At 43.1% G+C, this 17,286-nt stretch overlaps 4 protein-coding genes across 4 annotated transcripts in view; 3 read left to right on the plus strand and 1 right to left on the minus strand.

Moving 5' to 3' along the window:
• The first annotated feature begins 447 nt into the window (after positions 1 to 447).
• LOC131885145 (G1/S-specific cyclin-E-like) lies at positions 448 to 4,584 on the plus strand. Its single transcript, XM_059233082.1, is given in 7 exon segments — positions 448 to 845; positions 1,749 to 2,029; positions 2,365 to 2,726; positions 2,792 to 3,077; positions 3,079 to 3,115; positions 3,192 to 3,503; positions 3,506 to 4,584. Coding segments are annotated over 5 exon segments (1,068 nt in total). The 5' UTR covers positions 448 to 845; positions 1,749 to 2,029; positions 2,365 to 2,598; the 3' UTR covers positions 3,811 to 4,584.
• A 1,787-nt stretch (positions 4,585 to 6,371) lies between these two features.
• On the plus strand, positions 6,372 to 8,412 carry LOC131884463 (RNA-binding protein 28-like). The gene has a single exon (XM_059232253.1). It carries the CDS (start codon positions 6,423 to 6,425, stop codon positions 8,295 to 8,297), a length of 1,875 nt encoding a protein of 624 aa, XP_059088236.1. The 5' UTR covers positions 6,372 to 6,422; the 3' UTR covers positions 8,298 to 8,412.
• Positions 8,395 to 12,045, plus strand: LOC131884458 (WD repeat-containing protein 36-like). Its single transcript, XM_059232247.1, has 9 exons — positions 8,395 to 8,817; positions 8,893 to 9,027; positions 9,101 to 9,267; positions 9,358 to 9,577; positions 9,652 to 9,769; positions 10,080 to 10,217; positions 10,287 to 10,416; positions 10,506 to 10,707; positions 10,776 to 12,045. The coding sequence occupies exons 1-9, from the start codon at positions 8,395 to 8,397 to the stop codon at positions 12,021 to 12,023; spliced, it is 2,781 nt and encodes a 926-aa protein (XP_059088230.1). The 3' UTR covers positions 12,024 to 12,045.
• Positions 12,046 to 12,693: 648 nt separating this feature from the next.
• The window catches only part of LOC131884464 (SET domain-containing protein SmydA-8-like), a 17,519-nt gene continuing 12,926 nt past the window's right edge, over positions 12,694 to 17,286 (minus strand). The window contains exons 4-7 of the mRNA XM_059232254.1: positions 16,245 to 16,694; positions 16,048 to 16,169; positions 13,176 to 13,436; positions 12,694 to 13,101 (exon numbers count right to left, since the gene is read on the minus strand). Coding sequence (XP_059088237.1) covers positions 12,908 to 13,101; positions 13,176 to 13,436; positions 16,048 to 16,169; positions 16,245 to 16,694 — 1,027 coding nt within the window. The 3' untranslated portion in view covers positions 12,694 to 12,907. The remainder of the gene's footprint in view (positions 13,102 to 13,175; positions 13,437 to 16,047; positions 16,170 to 16,244; positions 16,695 to 17,286) is intronic.

The raw sequence follows: 17,286 nt of genomic DNA on the forward strand, positions 1-17,286 counted from the left end.
GGTCGATACACTCTGAATTGGGAGAGTGTGACCAATTTAAAAGCTATTTTTGCAGACTTTCGTCTTTGATATCTATGCTTTATCAGAGACAGCTTCAAAGCCAGGAGCCTTCATTCAGCAATACATATGTCCAGTATTGACTTGAACCATTGAATCAATCGAATGAGCCGCCTGAATTGGGACCACAGTTTACAGGTTAGTTTAAGCCAAAAACTGGGGCCTCGGCCTTTTTAGACACAATAAGGAAATGCTTTAAATTGAGCCTTCTCGAATGTAACATGCCTATAAATGTTATAGTTATAATCTTAAGCCCGTGGACCACAGATTCCCAAGTCACCCCTGAGATTGTTAGCTGTCATCCATTCCGCTGTTCGCGCTCCTCTTTGCTCACCCTCCACCGCACACCCCGGCATTCACCCACAATTGACGTTAGGACCAGCAGGGCACATTCAGAGAGACCCACCAACCCAGCGGATTCCAGCGAGGGCGGAATGAAGTGGGCTCCAAGCACCCTGAGCACCCTCTTCTTCTTCTCACTTCCCTCCTCTCTCTGGGTTGGATTGGTGGGTTGGCCAGATCTGGGAGATCTGGGATATCTGAAAAATCTTCAAATCCTCATTCAGCTGTGATCCGGCAGGCAAGAGGGTCACTTCTCTTCGTCCGACTTTTCGAAGAACGACAGCCAAGTGTGAAAAATACTGTGACAAGCGTTGTGTGCGTGAGATAGGGGAATTACAAGCCTCTATCCACCGAAAAGACTTGTCCTAACCAAAGTTCAACCTGGAACGCCGTCCTGAAGGACGAGGCTGTCCGCTACGGCTCGATCCTCCGAGGACCTGGCCGAGGTAAATAACCTGATTCGAGCCCAATCGGAATCAGTTGCTACCAGCAAGAGCAGCAGCAGCAGCAGCAGCAGCTGCCAGGGGTAATCAGCGAGATGGAGAAGGAAGGGGGGGGGGGGGGGGAGGAAGCTGGGGTGGAGGACAGGCAAGACAGCAGCATCAGCAGGCCTCGATCCATTTTGGCGCTCGTTGACAATGATCAGCTGTTCAGCGTGTCACTTACACCACACTTCAGCTTACGACTGATCAAGTTGACGAGATTCCACAATTATTCTGGGGCAGATGCAATCCTGGTGTAAGAATATTCATCAAGGAAGGGGGAGAAGGCTGGCAGTATACATACTAGCAGATAGGCAGGGGAAAACGAAAAGGCGGGGAGCGGCGATCGATTTCCCCCTCCCGTGAAGTATCCTTTGAAATTGGAGAGATTCGATACTTCGAGGCTAAATATGGATGACTTCTTGACCCTGTCGCCTGATTTCAAATCGGGGTAGTGTGCGCCCCAGTCGCTCCGGAATCAGTTCTCGGAATCGTATCTATTTGACTGGCTACTTCCTGGCTGTGGTTGTTGTGGTTGTTGTGTTGTTGTTGTTGTTGACGACACAGTAACTGAGGTGAGGGAACCTAGTGAGTAGGCACTAGGCAGAAACCAGAAGCTAGAAAGGGACGGTCAGCTTAGAGCTGGTGTTGAAGGGCTCACTTGGTTCGACCTCACACGAGTTGGATTGTAGTTTGAACCAATTATTCCAGTCATTTCGCTCGGTTCAAACTCGGTTCAAACTCGTTACTTTGGTTGGTAGATTGGCGACATTTTGAGGGGGCAGAGCCACTGTTGTGGATTTCCAGATCGATTGGCAAATTGAGACCAGGAACATTGAGATTGATTGTTCGTTTCCCGACCTTTAGATCAAAGCTGGATCATCATCCATCCGCGAGCTCATGATGGCGGCCAATCGTCGGGGTCTCCAGATTCCCAACACTACCAGCAATGTCTTCGTTGTGACCACGAACAACGCCTCCATTCAGTCGACCACCTCCACCTCCACCCCCATATCCTCCTCCTCGTCGTCGTCGTTTTGTCGTCGAGCGCCAGGAATTCGGGCCTCTCCACATTTCCCGGCTCCAGATCCATTCCCAGCATTCTCAGCCGAAAGAGAAAAGCTGACGTTCTCGAGGACAAAAGCATGGTAAATAAAAATTGCATGCCACTAACCTGATACATGGCTAGTCAGAATCATGGCAGAGAATAATTAATTAAATACAGCGCAACCAACTTTAATTCCGCACTCACTTCTGAAATTGAACCCGAGTGTTCTAACCAATTGGTTCTCCCCAAAATATTGCTTCAGATCCAATGTTACAAGTGGACTAGGGATTACAGTTTACTTTGTCTATATTGACAAGACTTTATTTAGTTATTTATATTGTCACACATACATGATGAGCTAAAATTGTTTTTCAAATTTGACAACTAGCAGAAGTTGTCACAAGTTTGTACACTTTCAAATCATTGAATTTTCAGGATTTAGCCATGGGCCGAACTTCAAGCTCTTTTTCGAGCTTTCCTTCGAGAAGCAACTCCATGGCCGACATTGACGAGAATGATTGTCTGATCATCTCCGAGAACCGTCCACCGCCCTCCAAGATGAACCCAACTCTCGGAGCATCAACCTCATCCACAGGTTTATCTATGCGAACGCCCTGTCTTCACTCCAGAACAGTTTGAATAATGGCAATGGCCTAAAGCCCAGTGATAATGTTGGCTCAGCCTCCCTCATGCGAATACCCCGTCCTCTTCCTAAGTTTCAAACCCGAAAGAACTACAAACCAAAATAGCTTTGCTCAAGCGACGAAAAAGGTTGTCCTCCGACAATCCTGGTCAGAGTAAGTCTCCTGAAATTTGCCAACAAAATAAACACTCTATGACATACGTATCATCTTTTCAATAGATTCCGTGAATTCATCCGCACTTCTACGGACAATTCCCGGTCCAAGACACCCTTCCCCGCTTTGAAGTGGGCCAATGAGCAAACAATGTGGGATTTTATTTGCAAGAAAGAATCTGGGATGTATAAGCGGAAAACGGGTGACGAGATCCTAGCTCGACACTCTGCCCTTCAATCCCGAATGAGAGCGATCCTGTTCGATTGGTTAATCGAGGTCTGCGAGGTTTACAAACTTCATCGCGAGACATTCTATTTGGCTGTAGATTTTATTGACAGATATCTCTCATCGACGAAAGAATATGCCCAAGACCAGATTACAATTGATCGGTAAGGATAGCGGCTTGTTGATCTCTCAAAAGCCTGTTTCTCATCTTAACCCTTTTTTTTTATTAACCTTTTCCAGGCGTGACGTGTCTCTTCGTTGGAGCCAAGATCGAAGAGATCTACCCTCCCAAGCTCAGTGACTTTGCTTACGTGACGGATGGAGCTTGTTCAGAAGAGGAGATTTTGGCCATGGAGCTAGTCGTTTTGAAGGAGCTAAAGTGGGGTTTATCGCCAATGACTCCTCATGGATGGATAAAGATGTTCATGCAAGTGTCCAATTGTGACAACTCCCCGTCTGCGAGCGAGACTTTTGTGGTCCCCCAGTTCTCAGGATTGCCATTTGCCAGGGCCATGCAGCTCCTCGACATTTGTATTTTGGACATCGAGAGCCTGTCTACAAATATTCGGTAATTGCTGCCAGTGCACTAGCTCATTTACATTCTCGAGAGTTGGCCCTAGCCGTGTCAGGCTACCAATGGTCCGATATTGCCCACTGTCACCTCTGGATGTCGGCCTTTGTCCAAGCTCTGCGTGACGAATCCCCTCTTCAGCCCAAGATGTTTCACAACATCCAAATTGAAAACCAACACAACATTCAATCCCATAGTGTTGAGCTCTCCACGCTAGACCGGGCCCATGAATACCTGACGCAACAAAAGGACATGGCCACACGTCGAAGTTCTACCCCGAGCCCATGAATACGTCTTGCCCTCGACGATCTCCAGTGGAACAATGACCCCTCCAAGTAGTGAAAGAAAAGATTTCGAACGCATGGAACACGTCACACCGGCTACGCCTACTTCATCTAAATCCACCACTGGATTACTTGGTTGTCAAAATGATGTTCACTTCCAACAGCAAATTCCCCAAGGATTCCCCTCAGTGTTCCTAACGCCAGAAACGCCGAATGCATTGAGACCCATGAACCATAACCAGCCAAAGCTCCACTGACCGTTGAACTGATGCAATTTCTGATTATTGCTCAATTTTTAAGGAAACAAATGAACTCATCAGTGGTCTGGAAAATGTTCTAGCCCAGCGGCTTTTCAATGCTAAATATCGCTCCCTCTCCCCATCCTCGTTTCCAACTCGGTGAAATAATTTGACTCCATGATCTCAACGATTTTGCTCCTCATTTTCGAGGGGCACGCTTTTTGGGACCACCAATACGCTTATTACGATAATTTTCAAATTAGAAATGCCTAATTGCTCGTCCCAATGTCAACCCCCTACCTGTGGCATTAATGTTTTCAACTCGGGGTCTCTAGTGTCTGTTGAATCCTAAGGTTTATTGTTGTAAGGCTATTGGTTTCAACTGCCACTTAAAATTCCATGCCTCGTGCTAAAATTTGAAGTCAGGAAAAACCAAAAAAATAATGAAAAACATATCTCTAGGTAATTATTTCTGAAGACACCTGTGTAATACCGAAAATCCTATTAATCTGTTTAGGTGAAATAAATCGCGAATCAAATTCTCTGTGTTTCAGTCTTTGAATGGGACCTTAAGGGTAAGGCCACCTAACACATGAGATAGACCCGAGTCTTCAAATTAGGTTAGCGAAATAATTCTTTTTGAATGAAATGTCTTATTATTACGTACACACACAGGAAAAGGATAGAATTTGATCAGGAAACACAAATTTCAATGTGTTGGACAACAGCCCACTTGTACAAGCAGATTGATCTCATCTTTCTACATGAAGACCTTCCATTGTACTTTTGGCAGGCAACAGAGTGTTCGGTCGTTTTTCCACTAGGTCAAGACAGTTGTGAGATGATGAGATCAAATCAATTTTCAAAATCTAGCTTGCCATGAAACATGGAAAGTACGGGAACCAGCCAATTCTAACGCACTGGAAAAAATAAGTCCAAGAGGCAACCCGAGATTGAAGTAAGAAAACCAAGAGTTATAGTTTGAGGCTATCAAACGGATTTCCCACATGCCACTAGTAATTTATTATGCCATCGAAAAATGTAAATTGATCATTGATATCCTCTGTTGCCAGGTCTTCTGAGATTCATAAAGCCAACTTCGCTTTCAAATAATGCCAATATTCCGGGTTTTACAACACAGGGAACTTGTGGAAAATGGGATATTTCAATGCCAAAGGGTCTTGAAAAATGCCGAATTTTGAAAAAGTGGCATTCAAAATTGCCACCAGGCAGCACTGATTCCTATCAGTACTATTGTGCTTAAATTGGCCATTTTCTTGTTTGTTTGAATTTTTGTTTGGGATTTTAGGATTTATGTTCTCTTTTCGAACATGTTGCTGAGCCAAGAATATTTGAATAGTAAACCAGATATCCTTCTGTTGTATTATTATGTGGGCTGTTTGAAATGATTATATGTAACAGTTTAGTTTTGACTCTCTGTAAACTAACAACAACTCAAATCAGGAAAAACGATTGCCTTAACTATTTGACTCATTAAAAAAGAGTATTAGACATTTCTGAAAGGTAAATCTTATTTACAGGGAGTCCAAGAACTAAAAAACAGTACCAATATGATCAATCTACCTGCTTTCGAGGGCTCATGGAGGCACACTCTACCACCATACCAGCTTTTAAATGAGATAGGTGACAACGGTGACAACCAAGAGGCTCTATTGGTCCGTGTAATGACGGTAGAGGGCGCAGCCATCAGCCAGTTGGAATAACTGTGACACAATTGCCCATAAAAGCTGAAGTAAAATAGCACAACAAACATATTTTTGCCCTTTTGACCTTTCTTTTCAATGGTAGAACTAAATTAATTAATGCTCCTCGAGTCCTCCCAAATCTACATTTATGATATTGTTTGCCAATATCAGGCCTCACTCAACATCACTGCCAAAGTTGCCAAGACATGATAAGTCAAAATGTATGCAATATGACTGAACAAAACATTTTGCACCATCATTTAGTCTTAAGTAAAAGGCACAGAAGCTACAGAATTATTAATGGAGACATTCATTTCAGATGGCGCCATAGTATGAATTTAATGATCTTTAGACGACTCTATTACTGACCGATTCAGGGTTGTTGGTCTACAATTAGAGGAAGTAAGAGAGTGGTTCAAGATATTGAAAAGCTCAGTATTACAAGCCTGTTTTGTCCTAATTTGAAAAGGTCACGCTAAAGTTTGATAAGACAGCATGGCTGTGTCACTCTAATTATGTATTAGGCGTGCAAATTATTTTCAAGAGACACGAAAGTAGTCATTACATCCACATTTTTGGCCACCCTGTAAGATGAAGGAAGTAACGACAGCTTGGCAGCTTGTATACTTACTTTGTTTACATTCTCCGAATACACATGTTTCAAAACGCACATGGCGACCACCAAGGATGACAAACGGGGGCCGGCGGCTTCAGCCCCGGCTTCTGCCGGGTCCCGCGCCCATTCACGGCAAGCCTTTGCCCAATTGGAGGAGAACCGTCAATTTGCGCACAAACGCAAGGCTCGCTTGATCGTGCGCAACATCTCGTTCAAGACCGTGGAGTCGGATCTGGAGCAACATTTTGCCCAATTCCAGGGCCAAGTGGTCGAGGCTAAGATCTTGAAGAAACCCGATGGCAAGATGGTCGGTTGTGCCTTTGTTCAAATGGCCAGTGTGGCTCAAGCGGCCAAAGTCATCAAGGAACTGAATGGAAAACCCATGTTGGGACGACCCGTAGCCGTGGATTGGGCGGTCGACAAGCGTACTTTCCAAGAGCGAGGCCCCGCCCCTATCCCGACCCCAGTGGCCTGTCAAGACGAGCCCGATGAAAAGCCCATCAAGGTTGAAATCAAAGACGAACCTGAAGAAGCTGAAGAAATGAAAAATGAAGAGGAAGACGATGACAATGATGAGGGCAATTCTGAAGATGATAATGAAGAAGATGAAGACAGTGGCGAAGAAAGAGAGGCCAAACCCTGGCATGGCTTGTCTCACGGTCACGACATCAATGAGAACAAAACGGTTTTCTTGCGCAATTTGAGCTTTGATTCAGATGAGATGGGATTACGTGAGTTGATGGAGACAGAATTTGGGGCCGTCATTTTTGTTAAACTAGTCATCGACAAGATGACCGAGAACCCCAAAGGCACGGCCTTCGTCAAATTTCATAACCCTGAACACGCTGAGAAGCTTCTCGCAATGTCTGACACTCCGGATGGCATTCATCTCGATGGACGTCGCATTTTCGCTGTAAAAGCCTTAGCGAAGGACAACGTGGACCAAGTACAGAAGGAAAAGAAAGCGAAGGAGAAGAAGGATACGCGGAACCTTCATTTAGCGGTCGAGGGTCTTATTCGCAAAGGAACTCGAGCCGCTCAAGGCGTTTCTGAGGCCGATATGACCAAACGCACGCAAGTGGATCGATGGAAAAGAGGCATTCTCAAGGATCTCAATATGTTCGTATCTCCTTTCCGATTGTGTGTTCGGAATCTGCCGCCGGATTTTTCCGACATGAAGCTCAAAAAGTTGTTCGTTAAACATGCAACGCCCAAAGCTGGCATTACGGAATCCAAAATTATTCGAGACATGACAAAATTAGATAAGGACGGGTTAGGTAAGAGCAAGGGATACGGGTTCGTCACCTTCAAGTCGCATGAGGACGCCTTAAACGCACTCCGGAAAGTGAACAACAATCCGAAATGTTTCCTGAAAGATGCCCGACCCATTGTGGAGTTTTCGGTCGAAAACCGAAAGGCTGTCAACGCTCGAGAAAAGCGTCTCCAGAAGAGTCGCGATAATAACCCATTGTACCATAAAAATCAGGATGGCAGTGGTGGCAAATTGCAATTCAAGAAGAAGAACAAGAAAGATGTGCTCGAGGATAAAGAGGAGTTTATGGGATCTATTCATGATCCGAAGCAACGAAACCTGCCTTCTCATACCGGCGAAAAGATTCGACACAATCGGAAAGCGGCACCAATTTCGAGGAAGGATATCAAGAAGATGGAAAAAGACAAGAAAAATCCTAAAAAGAGGAAAATCCGAACTATTGTCGAAGACAAACCCACATTCAATGAGCACAGCCAAGCTCAGACCGATGACGGACAGCCGAAGGCCAAGAAGGCCAAAAAGAACAAGAAAGGAAAAGGGAAAAAGCCTGCAGATGCCAAGGACGAGAAACAATTCGATTCGTTGGTCAACCAATATCGAGCCAAGTTAAACTCAGCCGCGTCTAACGTCGAAACAAAAAGGAAATGGTTTGATTAAATGCCAGCTAGATCACGTATAATAACATTGAAAATATAGTTCAAAAGTTTCCTCATGCAGATTTCCATTCAACCATTTGTTGATTCAATCATGAGTTATGTTTGTTTCAGATAAACCGGAAAAGGCCGTAAACTCAACTGCAAACATGCCCGAAGAAAGTGGAAGCAAAATCTTTGTTGGCCATCGCGCCCTGGGCTACGTGTCCAATCATGTTCCATTAGTGACGAGGTACATCTACAGCCGAAAAGAGCACCTCATCGTTACTTGCGTGGGTCGCGTTTTCCACACTTACGGCGGGAATAAGCTCGGCCTTTTGAGCGTGAGCAAGATTCATCCGGAAGATATTACGGCCATGACGGCAGACGCTTATCTTGTGTTCGTGGCTGCCGGAAAGGACATTTACGCTTGGCGAAGAGGTCACGAGCTCAAGCACATTTATCAAAGCCACGAAAACCCGGTCCATCTCCTCATTCCATTCGGACCTCATTTACTTTCTGTGGACACAAATTCCGTCGTGAAAGTGAGTAAGCCTAAGACGCAAAAGCCCCACAATTTTACAGTGAGCTATCCTAATGAGTGCGGTTTTTTCCCTAAGGTATGGGATATCAAGTCGGCAGAGTTGGTCCGGGAATTTGAGTTCAATCCGGACAAGTTCAATATCACGGCCATGGTGCATCCCGCTGCCTACGAAAATAAGATTGTTTTTGCTAGTAAGCAAGGCTCACTTCAGGTAAAGACCTCGGTCATTACTTCGATGCCAGTTTGTAGTATCAGTTTAATCCAGTTGTTCTGACGTTTCTCAGTTGTGGAATATCAAATCGTGCGAAAAGATATTCAAGTTTGACGGTTGGAACTCACCAGTTACTTGTTTAGAACAAGCTCCGGCCATTGACGTCGTAGCCATAGGGCTCGAAAATGGCGAAATCTACCTTCACAACCTCAAATTCGACGAAACCATCATCAAATTCAGGTTCGTTGACTCAATATCAATAACAATTCATGTAGTTTTCAAATTCAACCCACGATCTCAACATGTCTCTAACCTTGTGTGATTTTTCAGTCAGGAGTGGGGCTCTGTAACTGGTTTGAGTTTCCGCACTGACGGTCCACCTATTCTGATATCGGCAAGTAAAAGCGGGCACTTGGCGTTTTGGGACCTCGAAGAACGGAAGTTGTGCGGACAATTGAGAGAATCCCACCAAGAGGCTGTCACGGGGGCTCGATGTCTTCAAAGTGAGCCTTTATTGGTCACATCAAGCCCTGACAATACATTAAAGCAGGTAAATAGTCAATGATTTTGGCATGATTTTTTCTTTAAACTAATTCATAATGAACTCTTGTATGTCTGTCATAGTGGATCTTTGACATGTCGGATGGAGGAGCACGATTATTAAGGATCAAGGAAGGACACGCCGAACCCCCGAACAAAATCAGATTCTATGGTGCCTTCGGAAAGCATATTCTAAGCGCCGGTATGAATTTCAATCTTGGAATTTTGCTCCACATCAGTCCAAGTTTCCTAAAAGGATTGGAAATTATTGGCACTTCTTCGAGCTAGATTAATACTCCTTGGTTTGACCGGGCTTGAAAATCATTTCTAGCTCGGATAAGACAGGAGAACAAATTAAACTGTGATACTTCGGATAATTCAATGAAAACCAACTTTATTTTTTCTCCGAAGGCGTGATTCAAACTCAAGCCCTCTGGGGAACCATGTCGTGCTTCTATCAGGTGCATTAGACCACTCGTCTACCAATCAACTTTGAACATTTCTGCTTCAAGGCGAGGATGCGTCGTTGAGATCGTTTTCCACGGTGACGGATCTTCTAGATAAAAGCTTTGGTGTGGCTAGCTACAACCGAAAACTGTCCAAAAAGCACAAGAAATTGGCAAACCCGGTCAAAATGGAGCCTATTATTGGTGAGTTCGTCGAAGGATCTCTCGTCGGTTACTTTCATCTAATAATTCAATTTGGATTTGTTACCTCAGATTTCACAACAGAAACCACTCGCGATCGAGATTGGGATAATATTGCTGCCGTTCATCGTGATACTACCATTACTACCACGTGGTCGTTTGGCAATAAAAGAATGGGAGACCTCAAACTGAAGCATCCCAGGTGATTAGAATCCTGTCTAAGCGAAGATATTTTTACCATTTAACTTGAAGAAGAGTGTTTAACCATATGTCAAAACCTGTCGCTTTCAGATTCAAGGAAGATCCATCACTCAAGGATATTCGCGCGACGTGTTTGACACTCTCTGTGTGCGGAAACTTTGTTTGCATCGGTTACGAGAGTGGCCACGTAGACCGATTCAACATTCAATCCGGCATTCATAGGGGTGAATATGGCAATCCTGCTCATCCTAAAAGATCCATCCGCGGGATCAAGACCGATGGTCTTAATCAGGCATGTTGTCAGCTGTGCTTCAAATTTCCTTTCCCCTTTTGAAAAACCAATGTGCATTTTTTTCACAGGTTGTGATCACCGGCGATAATCGAGGAATAGTCAGATTCTGGCACTTCTCAAAACGCCACCTCTTGGCCAACCTCAAGCTTGAGGGTGAGATCAATAACATGGAAATCCAAAGAGAATCCTCATTATTGGCCCTGAGCTTCCAAGACTTTTCTTTGAGTGTGATTGACGTGATCACGAAATCAGTTGTGCGGCGGTTTCCGGGACATCAGCGACAATTAACAGACTTGGCTTTCAGTTCGGACTCGCGGTGGCTGATATCAGCCAGTATGGATTCGACGGTCAAAGTATGGGACATCCCCTCGGGTCATTTAGTGGATCACGTCAAATTTCCTTCGCCTGTCACATCACTGACTCTTTCGCCAACTGGAGATTATCTGGCCACATCGCATGTTGGCGAGCTCGGAATCTACCTATGGATCAATGCATCTCTCTATTCGCATGTCTCGTTAAAGCCTATCGATTCCAATTCAACTCCAAAAAAAATTGAACTCCCCTTGACTTTGTGGAGAGATTTGGAGGACGAAACGGAAATCAAATCCGAACACAAATTGGCGATTGCATCAAGTGGTGAAGTGGAGGAAATAATGGACGTCCAAGAAGCCATGTTTGCCTCTCCGGAGCAAATATCGCAAGACCTAATCACCTTAGCAAATTTGCCCGATTCTAGGTGGCAAAATCTGCTTGACCTCGATGTCATTAAGTCCAGAAATAAGCCCAAGAATCTAGTGGAAAAGCCTAAAAGCGCGCCGTTCTTTCTCCCGACCATATCTGGTCTCTCCACGACCTTTGACCTCTCGGCCGAGGGTTCCACAAACGAGAAGCCCCAAGGACAACAGCTACCATCCTCCATGGTGAGCTTCACTCCGTTCGGGAAAGCCTTGCTGATCGCGGAAACCAGCGAGAACTTCAATGCCGCAATGACAGAGCTCCAGAAAAAAGGACCTTCGGCCATTGAGGTAGAAATCACCTCCCTGGGACCACTCGGAGGTGGATCGGTCGAGTTACTAACACAGTTTCTCAACATGATTCTGAGCACATTGAAAAGGAAGACGAGTTTCGAGGCTTGCCAAGCCTACTTGGGACTCTTCCTCAAGATCCATTCGGATGAAGTCATTGCGAATAACGAACTGGCCGAGATCCTTGAAGAGATTCTTACCCAACAAGAACAAAGTATTTCAGAGATTCGAGACTCTCTCAGTGCTGCCACGACTCTAGTGGCTTTTTTTAAGAACTCTCTGATTTGTTGAAATGAAAGTAATTGATTTGCAATTGTGTGGTCTTCAGCTCATTCGTTGGCCTTAGCTCCAAGGTGGTGTATTCTTTGAACAAAGTAAGGTCGACGTTTATCCTCACGTGTTTGACGCGGTTGCCATGTTTTGGCAAGAAAGAGTAGACTAGGTGCTCTAAAAAGAAAAAAGGGAGGAGGTGGTTGAAAAGTAACATTAGTCAACGAGATGGGGCAAAAAAATTCCCTAACGCTCAAGTCAGTGAATCTTCTGGACCTTTTGCAAGTGGAAGGCTCAAATGTGATCATCCTACTCTTTGCAAGATTTATTTGGGTTAGTGTATCTTTGGGGAAAGAAACTACGTACCCCGTCTTTCATTGCTTCTTCAATCATAACTTCAGTCCGCCCCTTTGTAGGTGCTTAAGAAGCGCTCCAGGATTGCAATCTCTTGCACATAAAATACAATTTGCTGGTGGTGTGTTCGTATGAGGGTCATAAACATATATATGAGACTCACCCCAAGAAATTTGGCAATGACAAAAGGTTAGACATTTTCGAAATTACGATTTAACCGCCTTAACAGGTTACCCTACAAAGACCGATCAATGTTTCTAGTCATTAAATGAATTCGAGTCGAATTTTACAAGAGGTTATTGTCGTCAAAATTGATTTTCATTGTTCCAAAATAGTTTCGCAGCCTTGTCGTATTGCATCTTTTATTCTTTCATTTTTTGACAACGCTCTTCACGTATCACAGAGAGTGCAAGAGTCGTTTTCGATTTGTAAACGATCAACAAAATTCAAGCGCTGTTACTCTCTTACGTTGGTGGATCAAATATCTTACAATGTTAAGATTTTCTTAGGCATAGATTCAGGCCGCGCAAAGCCATGTTCATTCATTGATGCTAGTTCTTCAAAATCATGCACAACGAGTAAAATATACATTCTTCAAATGGGGTAAGATGGTTTTCAAGACTCAAGATATGGTAGGATTCTTCAGCCATGGATTGTAAGGTGAATGGATCTGGAAGTTTTAGTCCCGTTTCTCCTTTCTCTCTTAAGGCCAGAGCAACATCCACATATTCAAACATGACCTTAGCTGAAAATAACCGACATAATATCCTTATTAAAGGCTCTAACATTGCACAGTGATATTGCTTGAACCTTATTTACCTCGATATTTAGTCAATCCAGGACAAACTATGTCGAAAACATCAAGTTGATTTCTGCACAGTTCTAGTTTGATGATCAACTTTTGCGTTGGAAAATCCTTCGTTGACATGCCTGATTTTCGACAAAAAACGGGTAAAAACCATTTGCTGATCTGGCAAAACACCTGATGATGAGGATGAAAGAAAGATTTGGCCTCTTTAATCAGATCCAAATATTTATTCTCATCGTTTCTGTGGTGATAAATGATGTATTTTAAAGAGTCTGTAAGAAAAAGGAAACAACACTTATTGCTCGACTGCCATTTTGCGACTGCCGTTTAATCTGTAAGTTCCATTTGGGCCCCCACAACTCTAAAATAAAAACATGGCGTGCAAGTACCCAAAAAACGTCTAGGTAAATCAAGGACACATTTTATTATGTTGCCCATCTACTTTACACGGAATATCTGGAGGCTGATTTAAGTCTAACTGCCCGTACGCTGCGTATAGAATGCAGATCGGATACATACCCACTACATTGCGGTTTGGTTCATTTTACGGATGAAGTGAATCTTAGGTTGTGATGCGGGGTTTACAAATTTTGCTTGTTTACATGCGGGGCAAGTTTTGTACAGAGAGAAATTGTTTCATTGCTTTGTATCTGACTCTAAAAAATGCTATAGGATGTTTTCAGTACAAATAACGTAATTTTGAATATGAACTGACACATACACTCTTTTACATATTTTTCATGAAGCTCTTAACCAAGGATGTCGGAACACATGGACGAAGAGGCTCTCGGAGAAAGCATTATTTCTGGTTCTAGCCAAGCCAATAAGCTTAATTTTTTAGTCAACTTTGCGCATGGCATTCTGAAGCTTCGGCGATTTTTTAGAATGATTGAATGATTTTTGAAGGACTGGGGGCATTTTAAGACCTAGTGCTACAGGCAGTGTTACGAAGTACGAATCCTTGTCACGACGCTTGTCGATAATACGTACAAAGACAAGTATCAAATTTGAATTCACTATTAGTCGTTAAACAAAGACGGCTTTTTTGAAATTTTCCATGTAAGTTCATTCAACTCATAACCCATTGATATTATGTAGAAAAAATGAGGGGCTCAATTACGATCCGATATATGTAATGGAAATGGGCAAAGGAAATTCTTTCTTTGGCTTGAGCATGATGCAGCAAATTTCCCAAGACTCCGCATTTCCATGACTTAAGCCATCAAACAAGGAAGCTTTACTGACTTGACAATGGCTAACACTGTTTTTTCATCATGACGTTTGCGGCATTGTTTCAACACTCAACAATCATTAACGCATCAAGGGTCCCAATCCCGACTCCTCAAAGCATTAAAATGAAGTATATTTTGAACAACTATGCCAAAATCAAATGCCAATGTTCAGTTTTGAAAACAGATGACGCGAAGTCTTCAAATTTTACGCATTAGGACTGATTGAAGCCAAAAACTCTTCTTTCTTTTTTTTTCAATTTCTTTAGTGAAATATAGTCTTGATTGGGCAAAAACTATAAGACATTGGTTAGCTCAAATTTTATTAAAAATAATTATAACGAGTAACGCCATTGTACCTTTTTTTGAGTAATGGTTGCGTAACGAATTACTATTTTTGACCAAAGTAATTGTAACTGTAATTCGTTTCGTTCCATTTATTGAGGAAGGGCTAATGCCCTAGTAATAAAAATGTACGGCTGCCCGCCCGAGCACAGGTCTCCGTGTATTTCTGTTTATCTTAAATAAAACCAGACCTTGACATTTGATCATCGGCGATTTCCCAAAAATGTACGGAATATATATAAAATTTTCATCAATCCATGATGAATTTAATCCACTCGCCAAAATTCCCTTTTCATGGGGCTGTTTTTAGTCAAAAAATGGCAAGTAAAATAAAAAATGGCCAATTAATTCAATAATCTAGCCAAAGGCAAACATTCCTCTTTTAAACCGTGCTAGTTTTCATTTCCCCAAGTAATAAGGTTATCGTTTTTGGTGTTTTTTTGGGTTTGGGGGGCTAGGGTCGGAGGGTGCACCTCACCCGGCCAGCGAAGCCAGCCATCAGATCATCCATGTCCGAATTCCAATAGGCAATTTCAAGTCCAGTATCATTTTTGGTTCTCCGTCTATTGGTGTAGCTGGCGTCTAAAAGTTTCCTTGAGAAAGGTCGGGGAAGAGATTCGACCCTGGAATTTATCTCACGTTTGGACACTGCGCTAACCACTACACCACGTCTCCTCCTTTTTTGGGCACTTGATTCGTAAAATGTGTTAAGCGGTACAACTTAGTTTCATTTGACTTGGCATTTTCGGTGTTTCATTTCTGATGGGCTATCATGGGATTACGCTTCAAAACATTCCACTGGATTCATAACTTTAGAGTTACGGGTAATAACGAGCCGAAGAAGTCCGCATACTGATTCGAGTAAAAACTTGGAATCAGGAGTGGCGCAAGGTTCGATAGCAGGGCCCCTCCTTCGCTCTTTATCATAACTATTAACAACCAAGTACTCTTCAAGGCTTTCCTATACTTTGCTTAGTGGTATGGCTGGGATGGTCTGTGGTATGGAGGAAGAAAGTTTCGCATTAAGTCCATTCTTGTGTGAAAATAGTTAGATGTGCTAAAATGATAAAAAGAATGGGTTTCGTAACTTTTGAACGATCCGAGCACACCTACTCGTAAATGTGGATCATGAAAACAACTCTATGAAGAAAACGTCATTTCCTTAACGGATCTTGAATCACAAATCCAACAACAGGCAAGTTTGAATTTGATGACCCCATTTAGCCTGATTCAGGTCGAATACTGTGGATCAAGGTTACCCGCATACTCTGTGTTACAACAAAGCACAAACAGTGCATGCCATACCTACCAAGAAAGGATTGCATTTTTTCCTGCACAGTGAGCCCGTTCTGCTCGCAGCCGCAGGTATGACATATCCAATTGGTGAACCAACTCAGGGGATCTTTGGGTAAGGCCCAAGACATCTGAGAACTGAAGACCAGATAGAAAATTGAAAAAGTCGATAAACATTAACAGGTTTTTCGCTTTCAGGGAATTAATACTCACTCGTTTTCCTCCATTTGACAAGTCTTGCAAACGATCGTGGAAAGAGAGCTCCCACTTTCTGTAGGATCAGCACATCTGTCGCATCGACATTCAAAGAACCATCCTGATTTGAGCTCTTGACGTCTGTTCCAAGTGCCGGTAGCTGGATGGACATATTTGGAGCAGATCTCGGTCCCTTGTTTGATGCTGACTGAAGCAATGCATTTGTTGACAAACGGAGGACTCTTGGACCACATATGCGTGGTGTTGGCAATGCATGAGTGCGAGAGGAGCGATCCCACGCAGAAGATGCCCCGAAATCCTGCTCCAGTGGCTGATGCGTACAGTTCGTAGGCATTCACTTCGAGAATGCCAACGATGCGATGAAGCTTTTCCTCGGGAATTTCATTCCCCTGATCATGTGCGTTTCGAATTAAGTCCACCACTTTCACTTGACTTTCTTCCCAGTACCTATAATATGCAATTCAGTCAATTAAAATCGAGCTGCTGCAATTAGATATATGGTCAAGAATGTTCTTTAAAAAGCCTTTCGTTTCATTTTCTCTTTTTAGTTGTCAGGAGCATCAAAAAAATCACTGTACTAAGAAGCGTCTTGAACATCATCACCTTCAGTTCTTTAGCTTGGAATTTTCTTGACAACATTTTGAACAAGCTACATTTTGAAATCCTGTTTTCTTTACTTTTATTTTACTCAAGCATGCATTGGTTCCTCCTTCTGAAGGTGTCAATTATGCACGTCTTCAACGTTATTATGAGTAGCGTTAGCGATTTTGTGAAATCCAATGAAAAAATGCATGGCAACTCCTCAAAAAAATTGTGTCCATGAAAAAATATCCTTACTTTATTAAATGGTTTTTTTAAATATGCAATCAATTTTCCATTTTAGGCCATGAGCCTTGATCTATGAACCACATGGATATGGACATAATGAGTTACCACAAGAGAGCGCTAGCTAACATTAATTGTGTAAAGACTCTGTTGCAGGGTGGGCATTTCATTTTTGGACACTTTTGTCCGAATTTGTCCTTAAGTGTTCAAAATA

Source organism: Tigriopus californicus, chromosome 8 (assembly GCF_007210705.1).
Source record: "Tigriopus californicus strain San Diego chromosome 8, Tcal_SD_v2.1, whole genome shotgun sequence".
Lineage (NCBI taxonomy): Eukaryota > Metazoa > Arthropoda > Copepoda > Harpacticoida > Harpacticidae > Tigriopus > Tigriopus californicus.

Excerpts from the sequence above, each read along its gene's own strand:
- LOC131884458 (XM_059232247.1), top strand. The coding sequence starts at position 8,395 with ATGTTTGTTTCAGATAAACCGGAAAAGGCCGTAAACTCAACTGCAAAC. Across the intron at positions 9,770-10,079 it reads AAAGCATATTCTAAGCGCCG|GCGAGGATGCGTCGTTGAGA; the intron begins GTATGAATTTCA and ends TTCTGCTTCAAG. Across the intron at positions 10,417-10,505 it reads CTCAAACTGAAGCATCCCAG|ATTCAAGGAAGATCCATCAC; the intron begins GTGATTAGAATC and ends TGTCGCTTTCAG.
- LOC131884463 (XM_059232253.1), top strand. The coding sequence starts at position 6,423 with ATGGCGACCACCAAGGATGACAAACGGGGGCCGGCGGCTTCAGCCCCG.